The 25285-nt window shown below is 41.0% G+C and overlaps 1 protein-coding gene across 1 annotated transcript in view; it reads left to right on the forward strand.

The window, feature by feature from the left end:
* Epac (Exchange protein directly activated by cAMP) overlaps positions 1-25285 on the forward strand; it is a 1092821-nt gene that overhangs the window by 1028875 nt on the left and 38661 nt on the right. The window contains exons 15-18 of the mRNA XM_068386349.1: positions 521-667; positions 6737-6837; positions 7139-7264; positions 18089-18267. Of these exons, the coding sequence (XP_068242450.1) occupies positions 521-667; positions 6737-6837; positions 7139-7264; positions 18089-18267 (553 nt within the window). The remainder of the gene's footprint in view (positions 1-520; positions 668-6736; positions 6838-7138; positions 7265-18088; positions 18268-25285) is intronic.

Raw genomic sequence — 25285 nt, forward strand, 5'->3', positions numbered from 1 at the left:
AGTAAATACGAACTTTCATAACTCTACTAAGAATATACCAGGGCACATGATAGATATACATGAAATCGCTGAACAAATGATATAAAAAAGCATAGTAACCAGGTAAATCGATTACAGGTATGCACACCACATGTACAAGGACCGCATGCGTGGATGCTGTATACAGATTTACGTTTTTTATTTTCCTTTTAATCACATTGTAAATGTGTAGTAGCATAATTCACATATATTTTCGTATGTAATTTTGTCGTGCTTTTAAAGGTCTGACATTGTGTCCTCATAGAAGGGAATTGAATGCTTTATTGCTACACTGGAATATGATTACAACCTTGTTGATTTAGAGATTGGTGCTACTATGTGCTTGTGCCACGTGTAGTTGTAGATCAATGTAATTCTTCCTGTATTTATTCTTGACTTGTCACAATATGTACATTTTGTCAGTGGGTACAAAATTATGAGTTTTTCTCATTCATATGTTGGAAACTCCTTTTGTTTATGAGCCTCTTATTTACTATTCCAGTTATATTCCGGGTCTATTGTGCGGATCATACATACTGCACGCTTAGGTTTTCTCTGCAAACAACCGGTGACGTCATCAAACGATCAGCGGCGGACAAGCTGGGTCTAAGGCAGGAGAACCTTCTCCTAGTGGAGCTTAAATCGTCTGGTAAGTCACAGAGTTTTAGCTCATTTCAAAATTACCAGACAAATTTAGTTAAACTGAACAGACTATATATAGATTGAGAAGCTCAAGTAACCTACAGTTCGGAACTTTAGAAACTAAAAAAAAGGAGTTGATGATATCAAACTACTTCTAAAGTTTAAAATTTCAATGTATATTTGTAAGTAGAAAGTTCATACTAAAAAACACATCCACCCCATTATTGTTTTGTGTTTGGAAGTTTATTAGTATGTGAAAATGTTCCAAAATATATAGATCTTAGAATAGAACTTTTCCATAATATAAATCGTGGTTTGGAACTACTTTTATAAAGATGAGTGTCTCAAAATAATTAGCATTAAATTCCTTTCACTGGGAATCATACCTCAAAGTCATTCTTATGGTTTAGCTAAATCATTCTTATTCGGTTATATGTACTGGATTGTTACTCAACATATTTGAATGCAAGAGCAGAATTTATTCTTGAATCGATCAAAGAATGTTCAGTAAAAATATTCTAAAGAAAATAAGTGTAGATATGATGAAACTGCATTCCACAATGTTTGAAGCGTCGTAGATGGAAATTTATCAGGAGGAAATGAAAAACAACTTAGAAACGTAAATCTAACCGAAGAATACAAATGTTATGGTGGTGTTTTAATTCTTTCATTCTACCTTGTTTTTAATATTGTCCTCCTGTCTGGTATTCAGCTGCTGATTCTCATCTTAATTTGTTGAACATGAACTTTCGGTCTATTAAATTTCTTTTTCTTGATCTAAATATTATTCTCTGGCACCGTCGTTCAATTAGTTCATTATGCATATTGCATAAGATTTTTTTTTTTTATAATTCTGGCCATCATTTACATTCAATCTTCCTGGACAGTTCCATCCTGTTCGTAATACTAGGCATGCATTTAATTCTAATAATCAGGCCTTCTCCATCATGAGGTTCAATAGTACACAGTATTCTTGAAGTTTTATTCCAACTGTGACCAAGTTGTGGAATGATCTTCCTAATCGTGAAGTTGAATCAGTAGAACTTCAAAAGTTCAAACTTGCAGCAAATGCTTTTATGTTGAACAGTCTTGACATAAGTCTTTTTATAGTTTATTTATGAGATATCTCTTTTAATGTTGTTATTGTTTTTAAATATTTTATTTTAATTGTTAATTACCTCTTATATCGTTTATTTCCTTATTTCCTTTCCTCACTGGGCTATTTTTCCATATTGGAGCCCTTGGGCGTATAGCATCTTGCTTTCCAACTAGGGTTGTAACTTAGCAAATAATAATAATAATGATAATAATAATAATAACAATAATAATAATGGTGAGCCGTAGCATCAGTCTGCTTCTGCATCTGTGGGTTGTTAGGATTGCCTCTCATCAACGTTATCTTCTCGGCTTGTCGACTATATCTGGAATGGCAGGATTCGTAAATGGTATCAAATGTCATAACTGCGGTAAACCAGGTTACATACGACCAGATTGGAAAATTCGTTGTTGTTGTATTCACGATAACACCTGTCACTTTTATTATAATTGCAAGGCTAGGCAGACTAATAGTTCAATCATTCTAATACGCAAAATTCAAGTAAAAATGTGGGTAACAAAATGCCAATAATAGCAGTAGTAAGAAATACGTTCCACAGAAATTTAAAAATGACAACCTATAAAGAAATTTGGAAATCTCTCTAACTAAGGAATTTAGTTCAGTGGAAGAACCAAGGCAATAAATAATCTCTGTTTTTGTCTGTTTTGTTTGGCTGATGATTGTGTTGAAGTAAATGATGAGAATATTTCGCGTTTCGTATAGATTCCAAATCATCTTCAGTTTCTTTTATTCTTCAGAATATTAGGAATCGACCAGTTATTAGAGCCGTAGAATTTCAGAACAAGCCTTTCACTATTTTTTAGACTCAAGAAGTAGGTCTACTCATAATATCTATCTTGGATGCGCCACAAACAGTTATTTTTAGACAATTCCCAGTAAAGAATTAAAGTGTAAAATTGGTTGACTTCGGTAACAGCTCTTTGAATACTAGGTTCTGTCGATGTTCAACATAAAACAGGTAAATTCAATATCCATGATAATTTCGTTGTAGTTTATGAAATAAATGTGTGCCCAGTGGTTGGCTACTTTTACGATATAATTATATGGCATTGAATACCATAACCTTAATTCCAGTAAAAGTGGAGTACCGATAAAAGGTGGATTATTAAATGTATGAATTCCCTTTGGGAACATAACATAGTAATAACGATATTTTGGCAAACGGAGAATTAATGTTTAGGGAACAACCAACTAGTGCCTGGTCAACGTCAGACATAATTTAGGTAAATATAATGTAAATACTGTACAGTAATCACATTTTGGTCCGTAATGGCATTGAACTTCTTCCCAATTTTTAAACTGATTAATATATATATATATATATATATATATATATATATATATATATATATATATATATATATATATACACACACACACACACATATATATATATATATATATATATATATATATATATATATATATATATGTATATATATATATATATATATATATATATATATATATATATATATATATATATATATATATATATATATATATATATATATGAAATGTGTCCAACTAGGTAAGAAAACTTAGAATTCATGGTATACCTGCAACTGAAGCATTATATACAATATCTAATGATTTGGATGCTAGATTAGAAGTTTTTAGTTCTTTGAATAATAATTTAATATTTGTTGTTCAGTTAATTTTATTCACAGAATTTTACAAGTTGAAGAAATAATGCATCTAAAAGATGTCACTGACGTAACTATGATTAAACATATTGGTGAAAAGCTGTCTAAGGATGTTTCTGATAAACTGTAAATGCTAATAAGGGCTTCCTTGCTTCAAGCATCTTTTCAAGATATTCTTTTTATACTGGATGAGAATTTATTCATTGAGAAAACATCTGTGATTGAATAATAAATAAGATTAAACGACCCCGTTAAAATAATTGATTTCAATTCGTATCGAGTAAGCCTATCTGTTAATTTCCAGGATGGAATAGTCATTGAGGTAGATAAGTTATTAAAGAAAAACGTAATCACGAACACTACCGCCCCATCCTCTTACTATGAGTTCCAAAGATAAAACTTTACGAGTTTGTGTAGATTTTTGCAGCCTTAATAAGGAAACTTTTCCTGATAGATTCACAGTGCCTCATACTGGTAAGGTCACTGGGAGAGCTCATATACTTTATATACGTGAGTTAATCCTTGGTTTTCATAAAATCCCACTTGAAGCAGTCTACAAAATTACAGCATTTAGCACTTGTAAATGACATTTTGAATTACTGCGTATGCCATTATTTTAGTTCACGTTAGGCCTATTACATTCACGAGAATTATTAATGTAGTTTTTATATGGTACCTAGCATCTTGGTTGCTAATATGGATGAATTAATAATTTTTCAGACCCCGTGGCTGAACGTTTACGTGAACCCAAATTAATTTGAAATACAAAGGAAATAGTTATTAAAAATTGTATATTCTGGTTATTGTTTCCAAGTATGGATTGAAGGATGTTCGGGATAAAGTTCAAGCCATTGACAATTTTCCAGTCCTTAATTCAACATGTTCAACAATTCTCATGGTTGGCAGTTTTTCTTCAGAAATTCTATATGTAATCATGCAGTTAATGAAGCACCTCTTAACAGATTTAACAAGGATATTGATTTTTTGGGGAGTCTTGAACAGGATATTGCTATTTGCTACTGCTACCAGCAGACCATAACGGTTCTCTCAAAGGGAATGGCGCAAGTTAAAGGAGAGTTTTGTACATAATTATTTATCCATCAGACTACTTTCTGTCGAACACTGTTCGATTACAACTTAATACCTTATTGGCAAAATTTTAATTTTTCATGCAATTTCCACAATATATTATTTGCCAGGCTTATAAGAGTAACATAACGAAAAGGTTTTGAGTTAATTCATTGTGGACAAATATTTTTTTTTAATTGAGTGAGAACTTGTTCCGGGAAAGTCTCCCTACACCATATAAGCAAAGATCAGCAGGGGAGAAAAATGAGCACTATCACTCAGAGAAAAAACACCCTGTTATTCTAAATGGAAAAGTGTACTCTGTCCAGAGGCTTGAAAACTCTACACGTGAAATAACAGTAATTGGATGGCCTACTTTAGCTTTGTCAGGTCTAAAGCTATCCCACTCTTAGGCTTTGTTTCGGCTTCGTTCCAGGGACCCCAGTGAGATGCTGGACAGGAATTTTGTTATGAAATTTTGAGACAATGGCAGTGGAGGGAGCAGGGATGTATTGAAATTGAAGTAAAAGTTAAAGATTAGGATCTGCCTTCGAAGCACCGAGAATGAATACTAAGTTGCTCGCTAACACACTATTACCTTCAGGTTATTTAGACTTAATCCTTTCGATATATCGGGTATGATGTCCCGAGATTAAATATTCATAATAGACAATCAATCGATAAAGGGAGTATAAGTACGAAAAGGTGTAATTAATCTAATATAGTTACTTTATTATACGAAATTTACATTGGAGAATCAGACATCCTAACACTGGTAAAAAGAAAAGCAAATAATTGAACCAACCAAAGAATCCAAAAATATTAATAAAAATATGGTTGCTTAGACTCGTCGTCTTCTGCAATGGTACATGATTGAACTGGGGTCGGACACGTGGTCTTGTGACCCGAGACTGGACTAGTCTCTAAGAACAAAATTTACACCCAATCCCACGCACTCAGCCCGAAATGCGTAAAAGCCAGTTAAGCCTAATTAACGAAAATGTGAATCTAAGCTATAAATTGGGGAAAACTTTAAGTGGCCACGGGGTTTACCTGCACTCCTTACAGTACTTGAAAATTAGCCCTTGTCCTCAAATGGCTGATACAGCTTGTTGGCTTGCACCTTTTGTCCTCTGGCCCACCCCTGAGATCCTCGCTTCTTGGTAGATACAGTATCGCTGGAACAGTTCCCAGGCTCGTGGACCTCCCGCCAAGACACCAGAACTCCTCTCAGAGTCCTCTCTTTAATGAGGGTTTTGTGGGTGAGCCAGAGTAAAGCAGGTTGCCCGTCAGGTCAAGACGGCGGTGCGGGTCAAATGCTGTCATCTGGTTTCAGCTTCCAAAACTGGTGAGGGTCGTTGTGTGCAGGATTACGCAGTGGAAGTGCCATATCGGGACTTTCGGGCGGGGCAATGTATTGTTGTAAGGAGTGAGTATGAGGCAGGATTTTGTGCAAAATACCATGAGAAATCTTGGAGCTCTAAGGAAATATACATGCATAGTAAGCCTACCTATTCTGGCCTCCTAAAAATTAGTAATTTAAATTAGTAGCAAAGGACTAGTGCTATGGGTATACATCTTAAAAATTAAACAATCCGAATTAGTGCTGAAGAGATAAAAGCTGCATATAAGTCAGCAGTATTAGGATTACATTCAAAACCAGTGTAGTAATTTATCTCGATAGACGTAGTTTAAGAAAAGAACGTATTTAGGCATTTCTACGCAATGACGTCACGAACATGGCGCATTGACAACTAGTTAAATTCAGCGCAGTCTACCCATGTTTCGATACAGAAAACGTAGTGTGTGGGAGCCAAAACTTCAGAGGTAACTACAATATTGGGAGCGAGACCAAAATACGAGAGATAAGAAGTGAAGAAAAATTCTTCACATTCATGAAGACGCCCCAAATTTGCAGGAGCTTGTTACTGTCATTAAAGATTCCACATTGTATTCTGACAACACATTATTGACGCTACATTCAACGTATAAAACTGTCAATAATTTTGCATTGTATATATCAGATTTCATTCCCCTCCACTATTAAAACTAAGTCTTATAACACATACACAGTCAATTAACCAATTCCACACCATTCAACTTGACAATGTACACAGCTCTACTACTCCTATCTTTAGATTTGGTCCATATTGTCTTCATTTTTATTTTGGATTTGTTAGTAGAGTTTTTTTAGGTTTATAGAACCCATATATACTGTATATTCATGATTAACTTATTATTTTAGGGGAAGTGGTGCAACTAGGTGAGAAGGAAGTCTGTGCACCCACAGGTCTCACACTGAATGGTCGACTCTTTGTCTCGCATAAGGACCACCTTGATGCCCTAGTAAGTGTGTAAAAGTTGGAATAGAAATATAAATATTTCTGTAGGAAATGTTAGAGCAATATGCTCCTTTAGTAACTTGTTTTGTTAAGAATATTTTGTTTTTAATCTTGTTTTGCAGTATACCAGTTGGAAATTTAATCCATAACTTGAAATTTTTAATATCATGAGATTGACAGAATCCTCTGTGATTAGGAGTGAAAAATTATACCCTTACTTATTCCTTCTCATATCCTACGGATTTTCAAGTACTGTTCCTTATTTCAAAATCACAGGAAATGTCTAATCATAATTTGGTTTTCAGACTCCCCTACCCGAACAGGAAGGACCACCTGAAGGAACGATAAATCAATTGGAGATGTATAGCACCAAAGAACTCGCTTACCACATCACTACTCACGATTGGGATCTCTTCAGTGTAATACATGAGGTTAGTTTTCCTGCAAGGTTAGTTCCATTCCATTGATCAAGTTAAGGCACTATTAGGGGAACTGATAACAATGGCAATTTTTCATTTCCGGAAACAAGCACCAAAATTGTTCTATCGAGTCGTATCAGCTCCATCTGCATTGAAACATCCTGGAGTTTGCTTTACCGTTTTTCAAGATAGACGCCATTGAATATACAGAAATATCGGATTTCCCATTGAAAATATTGGATTTCACATGCAAAGACATCCTATTTGAATTATCTTTTTCACTATGTAGAATCCGAATTTGTTACTATGTATTTATTTACCAGCTTTCTTGGACCATATTGTCAGTTCCAGAATCATAATTAGTGTACAAAGTGCCCATATAGGGGCACCATCAGTCAGCTTATTGGATGTACGTGTAGGAAGTAGGCTTATACTTTTTTGCCTCATATTGTCTTTCTGCTTGGATGAGTATACTGTAATGCTTCTAAACCTTGCCTCTGTAGACTTGCATCTACAATCGGTCAGTTGCTGGCAACTCGTTGCAGAGAGTGGGTTTACTAACTCCAGATGCAGCCTGCTTGGTAGGCAGGATGTGAAGCTGAGGTTGGAAGAATGGCTTTGTATGGCTTCTGCTTCTAAGCAAATATATTCAACCTTGCATCATCAACACCATCAGCTGTGCTTAATCTGTTGTACATCATGACTATGAACTTCTCCAAGGCTTCATCATCCCAATCCACTACCGTTGGATAAGGGCCAAGTTTTCTCAAGACACCAAAATCCTCATCACAAACATCACAAGTTTGCCATGCAAACTTCTTCCCTTTTCCGCGAAATACTGAAATGATACCAAAGCCAGTGAATGCATGGAAGAAGAGCATTCTTTTGTTCTTTTCTGGATGAGTGCAATACAAGTCATGCACAGGAATCCCCCTCAGGTTCTTTCCTTGGCCACAAGAACCCCACATCTGCTGCAGACCTAGCTCCTGAAGAGCCCACAGAACACTGCAATAATGACATCAGTGTTGCTTGCTTTGATGACAATGGTTTTGCTGCCGATTTCTGTTGAATATCTGGCATACACACAGATCTGCATGTCAGCTTCTTCGTGACTACATGGTGCCACCCCAGACAGATTGATAGTGAGGTTGCTGATAGTTTCTTTCTTGATGACAATGACATTTGGGGTGGCCACACATGCAATCTTATCAGCTAGAAATTTGGACAGCTTGCCTATTTTGCAATTATCCCTCAGCAATTTTTACCTCTTTAAGGGAATTTTGTCCTACCTTGTCACCTTGCGTCTTACCCCATATCCTCGCTTTGATTTAGTTTTAACTTTTAAACTATATGTATGGTTGACTGCAAACACAATGTCTGTCCTCGTGTACTTTTTAAAGTATGCTTGTATTGTAGGAATGGCATCAAACATTGTGTATTCTTCCAATGTCTTAACTCTGCGCGGGCAGACTAGTCACCAATGCTGCCCCATCAATGACAATGTTGTCAGCGCCTGGTTCTGCCTCAGGAGTTGTAATTTGACTCAAGAATGGTAGTGAGGTGGGACTTCTGAGAGGTGTGAAACTTTCCACCATCACTGATGGCTGCAAGATATGATTGGTTCTCATAACAGAAGAATTCCTTCAAGTCATATTCTCTGCTCTGGATGATAATTTACTGCTTGCCTTCATCTTGGTTAGCTTTGAAGAGTCAACAAACGCTGATACATGTATACATGTCAGAAAAAGTCAACCTTCTGTATGGGTTCATAGAAGGTGGATTATTAATTTCCTTCCAGTCCCTTCATAAACTCCTGGAAATGGACCTTGCCTTTCTCAAGGTGTTCGTGACCAATATCCTTTGCTTCAAGCAAAAGCAAGTTCCTTCTCTCCTTTTAGAAATATTGACCATATCTTGCATGGCTAGCGAGAGCTTTTCTACTTTCTCAAGGAACACTCTTTATGCTCGTTTTACCTTCTCATGGTGGCTGGTGTATTCAATACCATCTTTTGGTCCCATATGGCAACTCATATCGTTCAACTAAGTGGCTGAATTCATAGACCAGCTAGCATCCATTTTATCATAGCCGATGTGTCTTCAGCCACGTCAAGTGCACGTCTGACTGCCTTGATGATACTGTTGGCCTACCCATGAGCTTGACCAGTAGCCACTGCAGAGAACTATCAGCTCGAGTTGTGTACAACAAAGTTTCCACTCTGGAACTACAAATCCATCTAAGGAAGCTTTTGTTCAAGGGTCTCCATGTGTCTGTAGTGGATCAGAAGCCAACAATCTCCTTGACCTTACCTATCACAATCAAGGCCGAGGGTTTATATTTTTTTCACCCTGATCACAATCATGCACAATAAGGTATGCGATATGGGTAGGTTATGGAATAAGAATATATGACCTACACAGCCTGATCATTCATTCGGCATCATTTAAATCCCATGTAATATGTACACCATCCAGGTAATTACATGCAAAGCAATGTAAAGCCCCATTGCCCTTGGCTTGGCTCTCCCGGGTTGGGTGCAGCTGTCTAACTTAACATCTATATTAAATGCAATCTACAGTAGGTAACTGATGCAGGGTTTATTAGACAGCATTTGGGACATCAACTAATCATTATGTACACTAAATAACTGTTGAGCTGATACTAAATTACTACTATTTGCAAACCATTGCTGTCAGCAACTGAAGTAAGATCCCCCATTACTGTGAATGTTTTTTTTTTTTTTTTTTTTTTTGTTCCGACACTAAATACAAATCCTTTTGCTCTATTTTAAGGAATATACTTTTGGCAAAGCTGGAAGATTAACTATAAGACTTTAGGTGAGGTATAACTACCCTACCATGTTAATTGTGCGGCCCTTGTTTTCAAACTTGTTTTCAAACAATTGGGAGTGGGTGGATCGTTTCTAAACATTATTATTGAATTTTTAAGTAATAAATCTCAATGAGTTGTTGATGGTCACCATAGTGAGTATGCGAATGTGATATCTGGTGTTCTACAGGGTAGTGTTCTTGGCCCATTATTTTTCATCTTATATACACATGACATGTGGTTTAGTCTAGAAAACAAGCTTGTTGCATATGCAGATGATGCTACTCTCTTTGCATCAATTCCATCTCCTGAATGAAGATCTGGATTACTGAATCCCTTAACAGAAATCTAGCTAAAATGAGTGCATTGTGCAAATTACATCAGGATCTCAACATTGATAATGTTTCTTTAACTTTGTATGACTCTTTTAAATTTTTAGGTATGATTCTCGACAGTTAATTTACATTTGAGGAACACATTAGGTCTGTGTCATCTTCAATTGCCCAACAGATTGGCTTATTGAGAGCAGATGATGCTACTCTCTTTGCATCAATTCCATCTCCTGAATGAAGATCTGGATTATTGAATCCCTTAACAGAAATCTAGCTAAAATGAGTGCATTGTGCAAATTACATCAGGATCTCAACATTGATAATGTTTCTTTAACTTTGTATGACTCTTTTAAATTTTTAGGTATGATTCTCGACAGTTAATTTACATTTGAGGAACACATTAGGTCTGTGTCATCTTCAATTGCCCAACAGATTGGCTTATTGAGAGAGTCTTAAGATTTTCGGTGATCTATCTATTCTGAAGAAGTGTTTTAATTCTTTCATTCTACTTTGTTTCGAGTATTATTCTCAGACGTTCTTCAAGAAGAAGCAGAGGTTTAGTCCCTACAAGACGGTCCGGGGTAACTCGTCGCCACAGTCTTCCGTTGCCTCGACTTCTCAACAACCGGCTCCCCCTCAGCAAATAGTCTACCTCACTGCTCCCCCTGGTACACAGCCCAACCCCTCTTGGATGTCCTCTCCTGCATACAACCCTGCTCACGAATCCTCCGGTTCCTTTCGTGGACACCAGAGAGGAAGTTTCAGAGGTAGAGGACAGTTCCGCCAACGCGGCGGACCTAGAGCAAGGGGTGCCCGTGGAGGGAGGGGACCTAGGTTCACTCCCTCCCAATGATGTGATGCCGGTAGGAGGGAGACTTTATCACTTCCGAGACCATTGGACCTTCAGTCCATGGGCTCACAGCATAATATCCAGGGGCTTGGGTTGGAAATGGTCACAGGGATCCCCTCCTCCACCAGTGACCTTCTTCCAGAGACCCACTCCCATCCTGGAAGAGTACACCGCAGAGTTACTCAAGAAGAAAGCGATCAAACGGGTTTGATCCCTGAAATTCCAAGGCCGCCTGTTTACAGTCCCGAAGAAAGACTCGTCGGCGTTGAGGGTAGTTCTGGACTTGTCGAAACTAAACTCTTACATCCTATGCGACAAGTTCCGTATGCTGACTATCTCTCAGGTACGGACCTTACTTCCCCGTGGGGCCGTCACCACCTCTATCGATCTTACCGACGCCTATTATCATGTCCCAGTAGTTCGAAACTTCTCTCCTTACCTAGGCTTCCGTCTCGGCAAGAAAGCCTTTGCATTCAAAGTCATGCCCTTCGGTCTCAGCATTGCCCCCAGGATATTCACGAAACTGGGGGAGACGGTGCTCGAACAACTCAGAAACCAAGGGATACAGATCATCGCCTATCTGGACGATTGGCTCATTTGGGGCCAGTCAAACCAGGAATGCAACAGAGCTACGTCGAAGGTACTCCACTTTCTCGCCAAACTGGGCTTCCAAGTCAATCTCCGAAAGTCTCGCCTACAACCATCAAGCCACTTCGAATGGTTAGGCATCCGTTGGGACCTTTCAAAGCACAGGCTCTCCCTTCCTCCCAAGAAGGTAAGGGAGATAGCTTCCAAGGTCAGGAACTTTCTCAAACACAGACAGGTGTCCAGAAGAGCTTTAGAACGAATCCTCGGCCTTCTCCAATTTGCCTCACTGACCGATCTCCTATTAAAAGCCAAACTCAAAGACATCAATCGAGTTTGGAGAAATAGAGCGACAATACCTTTAAGAGACAAGACCTCGAAGATCCCCTCTGTCTTAAAAATGAGACTACAACCATGGTCCGAACAGAGGAACCTCTCCAAATCGGTTCCTCTACAGTTCCCCTCTCCACAAGTGACAATTCATACCGACGCATCTCTGAGTGGATGGGGGGGTTACTCCCAACATCAGATGTTTCAGGGCTCTTGGTCACCCGCCATGAAGTAGTTCCATATCAATGTTCTCGAAGCCATGGCGGTGTTCTTGACCCTGAAGAGAATCTCTCCTCCGAGGTCGACCCACATCAGAGTAGTCTCAGACAGCACGGCAGTAGTCCACTGCCTCAACAGAGGGGGATCCAAATCACCCAACCTGAATCAGATCCTGGTCACTATCTTCGCCTTGGCAGCCGACAAAGACTGGTTCCTGTCAGCAACTCACCTAGCAGGAGTCCAGAATGTGATAGCAGACTCATTATCCAGGACAAAACCACTGGAATCAGAATGGTCCCTGGACATACACTCCTTCCGGTGGATACTCAGACTGGTTCCAGGTCTCCAGGTAGATCTATTCGCGACCCAACTCAATCACAAACTCCCATGTTATGTGACCCCAAACCTGGACCCTCAGGCTTATGGCATGGACGCATTAACCCTGGATTGGAACCATTGGCAGAAGATCTACTTATTCCCTCCAGTGAATCTTCTACTGAAAGTCTTACACAAACTCCGCTCCTTCAACGGGGCAGTGGCTTTAGTGGCACCTCACTGGCCAAAGAGCAGTTGGTTTCCTCTCCTCCTCGAGTTGAAACTCCGTCCCTTCCGGATCCCATTCCCCAAACTGACCCAAGTGGTCCAAACTCGGACTGTGTCAGGGCGTTCCTAGCTAAAAATGAAGACCCCCAAAATAGGTGGTCCCCTTGGAAGATTATTCCTCTTCTCCAAGATACTTCTCTATGTCCAGTCACTACTCTCAGGGCCTTTTTAGCCAGGACTGCTACCCGATCGTCTGGCCCCTTGTTTATCAGAGAACAAGGAGGTACCATTTCCATACAGGGTATTAGGCAACAGATCATATTCTTCATTAATCAAGCCAATCCGGGATCATTTCCCCATTCTCATGATATCCAGTCAGTAGCTACCTCCATCAATTATTTCCAAAATATGGACTTTGATGACCTTAAAAAGTACTCGGGTTGGAAATCTCCTATGGTCTTCAAACGCCACTATCTAAAGAACTTACAGGCCCTTAAATACCCAACGGTTGCAGCTGGGAGCCGTATCTCTCCCCAGTGATCTCTTGTTCTTCCTTTCATCCATCTCTTTTCTTCTCCCTCCTACCCGCCACTCGCACCACGACGCCGCTTCCTTGGTGGTTCGTTAGCCCTAAGTTTATTACATATTAGGTTAATATGATTGTAACTATTATTGTGTTTACCGTAATTTTAGTGTTGGGGTATTCTTAGCCATGTCAGTTTTGTTGCATGTTGTGCTCTGATACTCGGAGGCTTCCCTGTTATCATGTTTGTTTACCCTTACGCTCACTATGTCCTGTGGCTAGTTTATGATTTATGCTTACTTACCTTAATAATATATGGTTTTCCTTACATGGTGTTTTTTCTCTCCCCTCATTAAATTAGTAGTTATTATTGGGCTTGGAAGGCATTCTCTGGTACATTTTCACCGGCCGCCACAGGTCGACCCAGAAAAGGGATTTTGACGAAGGAAAAATCTATTTCTGGGGAGAGACCTGTGGCGCCCGGTGAAACCCTTCCCTTTTATTTTACACGATCCCACCCTTTCCTTTCCAAGCCATCATGTCCAATACAGAAGGATGTTGTTCAGATGGCGCTCGCGTCGAGCGTGGGTGGCGTGGCTCTGGTAGGTTGGCTGGAGCCTCTGTATCGGCCCATCCCTTTGACGAAGGGATTAACTAAATGTAAGACAACCTGTGAATAGTGGATTTCACGCGCCTTTGCTTTATACACGACACCCACAAGGTGCTCGCGCGAGGGTAGTAACCTCTGCATTCCATGCTTTTATCTTTCTCTGGTATAATTGGAAGATTTTATCAGAAAAGTGTATTAGAAGGACCCCTTTTCACCGGGCGCCACAGGTCTCTCCCCAGAAATAGATTTTTCCTTCGTCAAAATCCCTTTATTCTCCTGTCTGGTCTTAACCTGCTAATTCTCATCTTAACTTGCTGGACAGGAACTTAGTTTTTTTAAATTTCTTATTCCTGATCTAGATATTAATCTTTGGCACCGTCGTTCAATTAGTTCATTATGCATGTTGCATAAGAATTTTTTCATAATTCTGACCATCCTTTACATTCAGATCTTCCTGGACAATTCCATCCTGTTCGTAATACTAGGCATGCAGTTAATTCTAATAGTCAGGCCTTCTCCATCATGAGCTGAATACTACACAGTATTCTAGAAGTTTTATTCCAGCTGTGACCAAGTTGCGGAATGATCTTAATCGGGTAATTGAATCAGTAGAACTTCAAAAGTTCAAAGTTGCAGCAAATGTTTTTATGTTGAACAGGCTGACATAAGACTTTTTATAGTTATATATGAATTATCTGTTTTAATGTTGCTAATGTTTTTTAAAATATTTTATTCTAATTTTTCATTACTTCTTATATTGTTTATTTATTTCCTTATTTCCTTTCCTCACTGGGCTACTTTTCCCTGTAGGAGCCCTTGGGCTTATAACATCTTGCTTTTCCAACAAGGGTTAAGGCTTAGCTAGTAGTAATGATAATAATAGGCGTATTAGTGGCTACCCTGCATGCACACACACACCTGTGTTGACTTGTCACTTTTGCTTTTTGCTCAGTGAAGAGTGGACGTTCAGAGAGCTAATTGGTCCTTCTAGGTTTTGCTTACTTTTCGCAGGTGTGAGTGTTGCTGTTTCAGAGATGGCGTAGTGCTGGGTTTTTCCTCAAGGGCGGGGAAACCTTTTCTTATGATCTCTTCACTTAGACAGCAGACAAGTCTAGTGTAGCGGCTCGGTCCTCCTCTGCAGGAGAGTTGTTCTCCATGTGGTTGCACCTTCACCATCTCTAACTATATGTTGCTCGCACTCTGCAAGTCCGACGGCTCTTGCGACCGACCCGGAGCTTTGATCTTGCTTTTCTGCGCTGACGACCACCTTAAGTCCTGCCTGCAATCAAAAGTGACGAGACAACACAGGTGTGCGTGTGTGAACAAGGTAGCTGGTACTATCCCCAACCCCAACCCCGCTTGCTAGAGGTGGTGTAGTTATACCTCGCTAAAAGTCTTATGGCTAGTCTTCCAGCTTCGCCGAAAGTATATTCCATAATAAAGAGTTCAAGGTTTGTATCGGTAGGAAAAATACAAATTACTTTAAATTTCTTATATTTATATGCACGGCAAATATGTGACTGCCACACTATAGTACTATATATACTAAAAGTTCTATGCGGTGTTCTTTCGTTACCAATTTCTGTCTTTTAATATTTAATCAATATCTTTTGGTCTCTTTCCACATAAACTGCTGTGAAATTTCCTTGCTCAAATTGTGATCTTATTTAAGATTAAATTCTTCTGTCATGGCGTTATGAAAGTATTGAAGTGGTACTAATAATGATAATAATATCGATTTATACCTTTAACTCATGTTTTATTACAAGGTTGATTTTTCCCCAAAAGTTATTTTTTAACATCGACTTTATTTCCTGCTATCATGAGAGCTGTTAGGCTGTTCAACATCTCAACCAAGTGGATTTTATTAATATATGAGTCCTTATATCTAATTGCTGTGTTTTCTTTGCTAACTTCAAGCTAATGAATTCCTGTCTGTTGTAGCACAGATGACTATAGCTCATTGATATATGTCTTTAGCATAAAAATTCTTAGAAAATACAAGTAAACAGATTTATTCAAAATAATCATAGTGCATTCACTGATTAAGAAGAACAGTTGATTAGTTGATGATTCAGCAATAAAACATCCCTCAATCATTCACAACACCATTCTTTTTTAAGAAAAAGATCATTAAATAAATTTTATTTACCAGAATTTTTTTTACTATATCAACAGCATGAAGTTTGATCATAATTTTAAAAGCATTTGCGAATATTCACATTCATGGATCAGGAAATAGTCGATGCAGAAGCAATAACGTGTGGCAGAAATGGATGTCACTTATGGTAGTTTGCTCGAACGCTTTTGATGATAATTAGAGAGGCATTTTTAAGGATGGACAACAGCAATAGGATTTGATGAAATGCTAAAGCGTTATTCTGTGAAATCTCGCGAAGTATGGTAATCATCATCACATTCATTAATCAACTTTAACTTATTCTTTTTTCGAGAACCTCATTTACATATACAGTAAGCCACTAGAATGGAAATTGTATGGCTCCTGCATTTGACTGTGTTGACGAGAGTGAAAATTCTCATGTAGAGCCTGTCAGCAAGATGCTTTTCCCATCGTAACTCTTTGTCAGATCAGGTTGTCTCTCTCATACAAAGGGGGAGGTGCAAAGTTTTTTTTTTTATATTAGAATATATTTTTAGGATATAAGTGATAATGCAGCCAGCTCATTTGTACTTTTAAAACTTCTTTTATGCCCAAAGAGTATTCATCTTCTACTGAGTTTATGTTAGTGTTTATATCTACCTCTGTGTATGAACATAAATGATCAGCAGTTCATGTATATGAACTAACATATAGGGGGTACACAGTATTAAGTACATATACATAAAACCTTGCCGACATATATTCAAGTATTATATAAAAGACTTTGCTTTTAGTGATATAATGCAAGATCATTGCGAGAGAGAGAGAGAGAGAGAGAGAGAGAGAGAGAGAGAGAGAGAGAGAGAGAGAGAGAGAGAAGAGAGAGAAGAGAAAGAGAAGAGAGAAAGAGAGAGAAAGAGAGAGAAGAGAGAGAGAGAGAGAGAGAGAGAGAGAGAGAGAGAGAGAGAGAGAGAGAGAGAGAGAGAGAGAGAGAGAGAGAGAGAGAGAGAGTGCAGCGGATAAAATAAACATTACTTATTGCTAAAATACATTCCTGTATGTTATCAGTCATAGCATAGCCATGCACAAATATCAATTTTAGAGGATTATGATTGTACAAAAATTGCCCTCATATTAGAATTGTTTACTGTGATTAAAACAAAAACCTTGTTCTTTCTTAGTAGGGTAAATGTGTTGATTAGTTGTTTCGGAGAAAATATGCTGTCTCAGTTACCCGTCATTTTTAAATTTTATTACTATTTTTTTTTTATTCTTCCACTCATTCTCTTTCATTGATTGAATAGTTTTGCGATATGAGAGGAAAATTTGATTGATGTAGAGAAACAGTCAAAGTAAGATGTGTTCCTTTTGGTTGTATCATGTTATTTGATAATTATTGCAGTTATAAATTACTTTGTGTGCCTTCCTGTGTGAATGAATAGAATTTAGTGTTGCAGAACATTAGAATGGCTAGTCAGGTTTTTATTTACAAAAAGATGTGTTTCAAATTTTTCTGAGTTGGTCACTTGTAGGTTTCAATGGCAAAGGCCAGTCAATCACCTCTAGGTGTTTTTTTTTATATGATTGAGAGACTTAGCCATATTATTTTAATGATTGATTATAATAAGTAACAAGACTTATTTATAATTTATTTATAATACTGAATTAATGACATCAGTAAGCTGTTTCAGTTGCATCGCATTAAGTTTTTTGTTTCATTAGTTACCTATGTATGCCTCTTGATATTGAAAATTATTTGCATTTGCATTAACAATAATATAAATGTGATTATGCACATAAATTAAATGTGATTATGCACATAAATAGCATTTAGTAATTTTATCTGTCCCATTTATTTTTTACTATACTGTATTTAGTAACCCTTCAAACATGTAACCTAGAAATATTTCTTGCAGTACGAGTTCCTGTACCAAGTCTTTGGTCGAGATCACTTTGGCCAAGTAATGTGCAACTTGGATGTGTTCCTACGCCGCTTCAATGAAATCCAGTATTGGGTGGTATCAGAAATATGTTTGACTGGAACATTGTCTAAACGAACGCAACTTTTAAGAAAATTCATCAAACTTGCAGCCTAGTAAGTTACTGACTATTTTCTTTGATATGCTGTATATTTATAGTACACTGTACATAAAATATTTCTTTTCTTGGGAAAGTTCCTAATAAATTTTGGGAATTTTGTGTATTTGGCAAAGTTCACTTTGATGCTAGACATTTAAATTTCTTTAATCTATTGTTAAAAACCATTATTTTACAAAAGCATTTTTTTTTTCACTGGCCATGCTGAGTAAATCATGCCTTATGGAGGACAGGTTATTTTCCTCTTACACTTCACCCTCTTGTCCCAGAATAGCAAGGAGTTTTTTTTCTAGGTTACATTGCCCTGTAATACAGTAAAATAATACCACAAAATGTTATGTGGGTCTGCACTAGATGAAAGCAATGCAAAAATGTAGTGGTTCATACTGTTAAAACCTTCATCTAAACAAGCATCATGCTGCTGGCAACCACCCAACCACTAGTTAGTGGGAGGGTGGAGGGGGTAACCAGGTATCCCCACTCACTCACACATCAGTGATATTTTACCACTTTTTCTTTTGACTCTGAAGAGACCGAACTTGTTCGCTCTCTGCTCCTGCTTAGACTTGGCCATAAAGACCATTGCTTTAAAAGTGCCTTCTCTCTTTAAGGTGTAATTGTCCTTGACACTCCCCAAGCGCATGTGTCCAGGACCAGAAGGGCGCACTTGTGGCACTATGTCCTCGGTCGAGACGGACCCCAACTCCTTGTGTCTGACCTGCAGAGGGTGTTGTTGTGAGCAGGGTTCCACTTACGATAGTGTAGGGAGTGGTCTACCTCCCAGTAGGAGTGGTTTATGAAAGAAGTCTAAGAGAGACCCTTCATCTTCGGGGTCTTCCTCGAGGGATAAGGGACCTCAGAATTTTTCTCTCCCCCTGCTACCTCTTCCCGAAGCTCCTCCTCGATCCAGTTCTTTTGAGGGCCGGATAACGGGGGACATTGTTGCTTCCCTTAGAGAAGCATCTTCGCTCTACCCTTAGGCGAGTCTTTTTTGCTTTCAGATGTATTGCAGGCTTTGCCGTCGTTGGATGTGGATGGACCTCCTTCCAAGGACCTGCAGCAGGGTGCCTAAAAGGATCCCGTTTATATTGCCCGTTATTGCCGTCTCTTCTCCTGTTGACGAGCTGGCTGTGTGCGAAGCCCATCTTTCACTTTCTCCTGTTCGTGATCCTCGCACCTGTTCGCCCGCTCTTCGACAACTTCCTGCTAACGACAAGTCTTCCCACCATCCTTGGACCTCCTCGTCTTCTAGAGATTGTAGTCCTCTTTGTTCGTCCTTCAGGTAGCGCTCCAGTTCGCGAAATCAGCGATCATCTCATGGTTCTCCTGTTCGTGATTGCCCGTCTAATTGGGATCATCACTTGTGGCTCATGCTAGTCACCCAACATCTCTTGATCATCACTCGCTCTTCTGACTGACGTTCTCCTGCTTATCGTCATTCTCCAGCTGCACGCTCGCCTTCTGGTCGCCGTTCGTCAGGATGAGACCTTGCCATGTGTCGTTCGCCATCTGGTCACTCCAGACAATCTTTCACCTGATGACGTTCTCCTGCTCAGCGTTCTCCAGCGCTACAATCTCCTGCTTGATGATCATCATCTCGATCTTGCCGATCACCAACGCGACGCTCTCTATCTTATCGCGCTGCTCGCCATCGTTCTTTGATGCGACACTTTCCAGCTCGTCGCTCGCCAACGCGTTGCACGCCATCTCGCTGATCACCTTATCGTAGATCTCCTATGCGAAGCTCCCCAGCAAGTTGTTCACCATCCTGATGCTCTTCAACGCGTCGTTCGTCTTCACGACAATCATCCATGCAACGCTCTCCTACAAGTCGTTCGCCAGGTTCTACAGGTTCTCCTTCTTGATGCTCACCAACACGTCGGATTGCCATCACATCTATCGCCATCGCATCGCATGCCTTCTCACCATTCGGCTGCCTTACGATCCCCTGCTCTCCGATCATCCAAGCATGATTGTCGTTCGCGCTCTCATTAAATGTCTCCAAGGGCTTCTAATACTCATTCATCATCGCTTGCTCGTGGAGCTTCCTCAAGAGCCCTCAACCTCAGCGGCAGCTAGCAAAAGGGTAGTTCTCTTCTCAGAAGGCTTTCAAGAGCCTCCAAATAGGTAACGCTCACCTGCCTATCTCTAAAGACCGCTTTAGGTAGGTGTCGAAAAAGGACCAGCTAATGCCTGTTCCTCTTCCACCCTCCCTGCAGGTTCAGGTTTCAAGGCCTCTTCCTGTGAGGAAGCATTCTCCACCTCTAGGCCTCCTCAAGAACACCCTAGACCTGTCAACTGTGGGTGAATGACCATCCTGGTTTGACAACCTGATTAAAGCAATCAATTTGGCCATGGCAGATCCTCGCAAACAGGCAGGGATTCCTCCTAGGCTGAGGTCCGTTGTCTCCACCCCAGTCATCCTATTGGAGAAATCAGTTTTTCTCTCTTCTTCCTCTGTTGTTCCTTCTGACCCCAGGAAGAGGCCTACTTCTGCTAGGAACCTAGTTCTACCAACGCCCCTTTCTCCAATTGGTAGAGCAAGAATAGGCGCGGGGGGCTCCCAGGTTCTGGTGCAGGAATTTTAACACCCTGAAGCTGACACCTGTCATTACGGAGAGACAGAGGAGGAGGATGCCGAAACGGACCTCTCCACATGCAGACCTTCTTCACCCCAGAGTGAGCAGGGACTAGGGCTCTCCTTGCGAGATTTCTCATGTGCCTTATTTCCATCCTTCTCCGATTGAGGTACTGTAGTTCCTCCCAAACTATGGCCTGCTTCCATTCCACCTCCAGAGGAAGTTGAACCTCAAGCAAGAGAGGTTCAGGCCCCTAAGGAATGGCAGGCACCCACCAGACCTTCCCTGCTGGAGGAGTATTTGCCGTCCCGTATGGAGCCTAAGGATACAAAGAAGGTTCCAAGGCACATGAGATCTTTATGCAAGCAAGGGCCAGAAGTTCTCCTGTGGCAAGTTCCTCTCATGATGTCCCTCCTGTTGCTGACCTTGACCCATCCCATGCTTCTATGGGTGAGAGCTTGAAGGTCGATGACTTCCTGGACGCTGATGAAGACAACCTCCCTAGGGCAGCGAGTCCCAAGTTCTAGTTAGAAGCAGAGCGGCGGGAGTCTGAATCCACCTTCTGACAAGTCCTAGCCTGCATGAGAGTTTTTAATGGTTTGTCTAACCTGGGAGCAGCTCTCCAGGAAGGCAGGGACACGGTCCTGGACCATTTGTCCAGTTCTACCATGCCTTGGACTGACGGCGGCCAGGAAGAACGCGTTCTCCCAGATTGCTGGCTCCTCTAGTTTGCTTCGTGCTGGTTCATCGTCTTGGTTCCTTCTACCTCATTTTGTCCAACAGAGGATGCATTACGAGGTCGAAGACGAACGTATCCCGGCTTTGACGTTGGATCCCTCTCTTGAGGCTCTCTCAAGAGGTACTGTATACACACAGAGAGGCTTTCTGGGCTTTTGGGCACTTCCTCTTCCTCAGAGCTTATCATCATTGAGAAGGTCATGAAATACGCAATGCAGGCTGCTTCATGGCTGGATCTGTGGTTGGGTTCAGTGGGCCCCCTTGTACAAACTGAGGATTGGTCCAAGGAGAGTAGTACAAGGAGGTCCATGGAGACCTTTCTCTTGTCAGGCACTCGGACCTTGGAGTTCCTTTCCCACCAAGTTGTCAATCGGTGGGCGAATGTAATTCTTAAGAGACAAGATGCTGTGATGGAAAGGTTTCCCAGGCAGGTACAGTACCATTCAGCTGTCCAGACTCAGGAACTACTCTGGGAAGGAACCTCTCTCTTCAAGCCAGATGATGTTGAGAGGGTGGCTGAGCATTGGAGAAAATCCACTAAGAATTCTTTCCTTCATTGGGCATTGATGACCAGGCCCTATGGGAAGACTCCTCCGCCTTCAAAATGCAGCCGCAGCCCAACAAACACTCAACCAGTAGGAGAGCAGAGTCCTCCATAAAGGTGTCACGGCTGCCCTTTCCTGCCAAAGATCCAAAGGGCTCCAAACCCTCCAGAGGAAAGAAAGGCGGTAGGGTAAGTTGCAGAGGCCGCTCCCGCTAGGGAGTGGCAATCCTTTCACCACCCCACCAGTGGGCGGATGCCTACAACGCGGCTGGCAGAGGTGGATGCAGCTCGGGGTTGACAATCTCAGTGATTTGTGTAGGGTATTGCGTCCCGTTCACACAGTCTCTCCCTCCGACTCGGGACTCAGTTTCATCGAACTCCTATGGGAAGGGATACGCAAAGGACCTGGCCCTCCGGGCCAAAATCCATACCATGTTGGAGAAGGGCACTCTCCAAGAGGTCCTCGACGGGTCCCCAGGCTTATTCAGTCAACTCTTTCTTGTGAAAAAGGCGTTTGGAAGCTGGAGACCAGTCATCAATCTCTCGACCCTTAACGAGTTTGTTCTACAAACTCCCTTTAAGATGGAGAAGGCAAACACGGTTATTCAGGCAGTGAGCCCACAGGACTTTATGTGCACCCTGGATCTCAAAGATGCATACTTCCAGATCCCAATCCATCTGTCTTCAAGGAAGTATCTCTGGATCATACACAATAACAGGCAATACCAGTTCAAAGTGCTGTGCTTCGGCCTTTCGACAGTACCTGAAGTCTTCATGAGAGTGTTCGCCCTAGTGTCATCCTAGGCTCACAGAATAGGCATTTGTTTTCTTCTCCACCTCGACAATTGGCTGATTCTGGCAGACTCAGTTGCGACCCTTTTTCAACACCGAGTCTGACTACTCGAGTTTTGTCAAGTTCTGGGGATTGTGATAAATCTTGAAGTAATCTCTGCATCCCTCTCAAAGACTAGTATACCTGGGTATGATAATTGACACCAATCTTCAGAAAGTCTTTCCATCAGGCAACAGAGTACACAAGCTGTGGGAGGTGGCAAGCTCATTCCTCATATGAGAAGAGCTTCCAGCCCAACAGTCAGTGTGTCTTCTAGGTCACCCAACCTCCATGGTCCGTCTAGTGCCCAACGATCATCTCAGAATTTGATCTCTTCATTGGCAATTGAAATCCAGGTGGAACCAGCACACCGGCTCTCCAGATACTCTTGTTCCTATGGGACAGGAGGAGAGGACGGATCTTCTGTGGTGGGTGAGAGAGGAGAACCTCCGCAGAGGGATAGACCTTCTTGTGTCTTCCCCAAAATTGATGCTCTATACACACATCAAAAGAAGGGTGGGTCCCACACATGCTGCATTTCACGGCCTTAGGTCTATGGTCTGAGTCCGAAAGGTACCAGCACATAGATCTCCTAGAGATTAGAGTAGCCTTCGTAGCTCTTCAACAGTTCCACCAGTTCCCAGCGTGTCACTCTCTGGTTACCACAGTAGTGGCATACATAAACACACAAAGTCCTAACTTCACGATGTCCCTGAACTTCAGGCTCCTGCTTTATTGCTCCCCAGTCCCAGATCCTCAGACTCTCTGGCAAGATGCATTCCAATAATGGTGGGACAACATCAACATGTACGCCTTTCCCCGTTCTGTCTGATGAGAAGGGCGCTCAACAAATCAGAGCATCCAACAACCTATTCATGACACTCAAAGCTTCGCTATGGCATCATGCGCAATGGTTCCTGGACCTTCTGCAGCTATTGATAGAGCTACCGAGGGAACTCACTCTAAGACCAGATCTACTCAGACAACCACAAGTGAACATCTTTCACAAAGCAGTAGCTTCCCTACACCTTCAAGCCTGGAGACTATCCAGCATCTCCTCTCTGAGAGAGGCTTTTTGCAATGAGTTGCGAGAAGGATGTCTGGATACCTCCAAAGATCCTCTGCATAAGTTGACCAGGTAAAGTAGACAGTCTTCGGTGGTTAGTATCTTGGAAGGGGTATCTCTCACCTCGATGCCAATATTCCAGTAATAGTGGAGTTCCTTCTATACCTTTGGGAAGAAAAGCTCCTTTCGATCTCTGCAGTAAAAAGCTACCGCTCAGCCTCAAGCTTGGCCTTTAGACTGAAAGGAGTTGATCTTTCCTCTTCGTTGGAGTTATCTCTCCTCATACGAAACTATGAGATCACTTGCTTCCAGTCAGAAGTTAGACCTTCTCCTTGGAACATGGTTCACGTAATTCAGTCCCCGAAAGGCCCTCCTTACAAACCATTACGCCAGGCAAGAGATTGTTCCTACTCGCTTTAGTTTCGGCAAAAAGAGTTAGTGAACTTCATGGTCTATTCTATGACATCGCCCATTCAAGGGGATAGTGGGAGGCGACACTGCTTCGTCCCCGAGTTTATTGCCAAGACTCAAAATCCAGCAATCATGGATCCTAAGTTCGGGGTTTTTCAGATTGCGAGTCTTCGTTCTATAACCAATGATTCAGATCAGCAGTTACTCTGCCCAGTGAGGAGTTTAAGATATTATCTTACACGTGCTGCAGCTTGTCACAGCGTGCCAGCTCTTTTCGCTAGCACAGGGAGGGTCACAAAGAATACCATCTTAGCCTGGATTCGCAGGGTCATCGACCATGCTCTGAATCGTGACCCTCCTCCCACTCGACGACCTAGAGCTCATGACGTTGGGAGCATAAGCACGTCCCTGACATTTAAACGCAACGACTTTGTGGCACAGGTGTTACAAGCGGGTGTGTGGAAGCATCAGATGACCTTCACCGCCCACTACCTGCAAGACATGACCCACAGGAACATGGATATACAGTATTTACCTTTGGTTCTGTGGTGGCTGCAAAACAGGGAGTTTAAAAATACCTTAGGCTCCTTAATGGACAAGTAGCAGATAGTTAGGGGCATTGGTTACCCTGGATTAGTATGTATGAATGTTAAGAATGACTGGTTCTTTTCTTTTCCTTCATCTTCCCCTCTCTTGGGGAACCGCACCATGGGTCCTCTGCACGCTGGCCTCACCTATCTGCAGGTAATAATCTTTTTCCTTGTGTAATCTGTAATAGTCTTCATACTTGTACATGGCCCTGATACCCCCCCACAAGGTGGGTATTGGAATGTCTATGTATGAATT

This window comes from Palaemon carinicauda, chromosome 14, assembly GCF_036898095.1.
Source record: "Palaemon carinicauda isolate YSFRI2023 chromosome 14, ASM3689809v2, whole genome shotgun sequence".
NCBI lineage: Eukaryota > Metazoa > Arthropoda > Malacostraca > Decapoda > Palaemonidae > Palaemon > Palaemon carinicauda.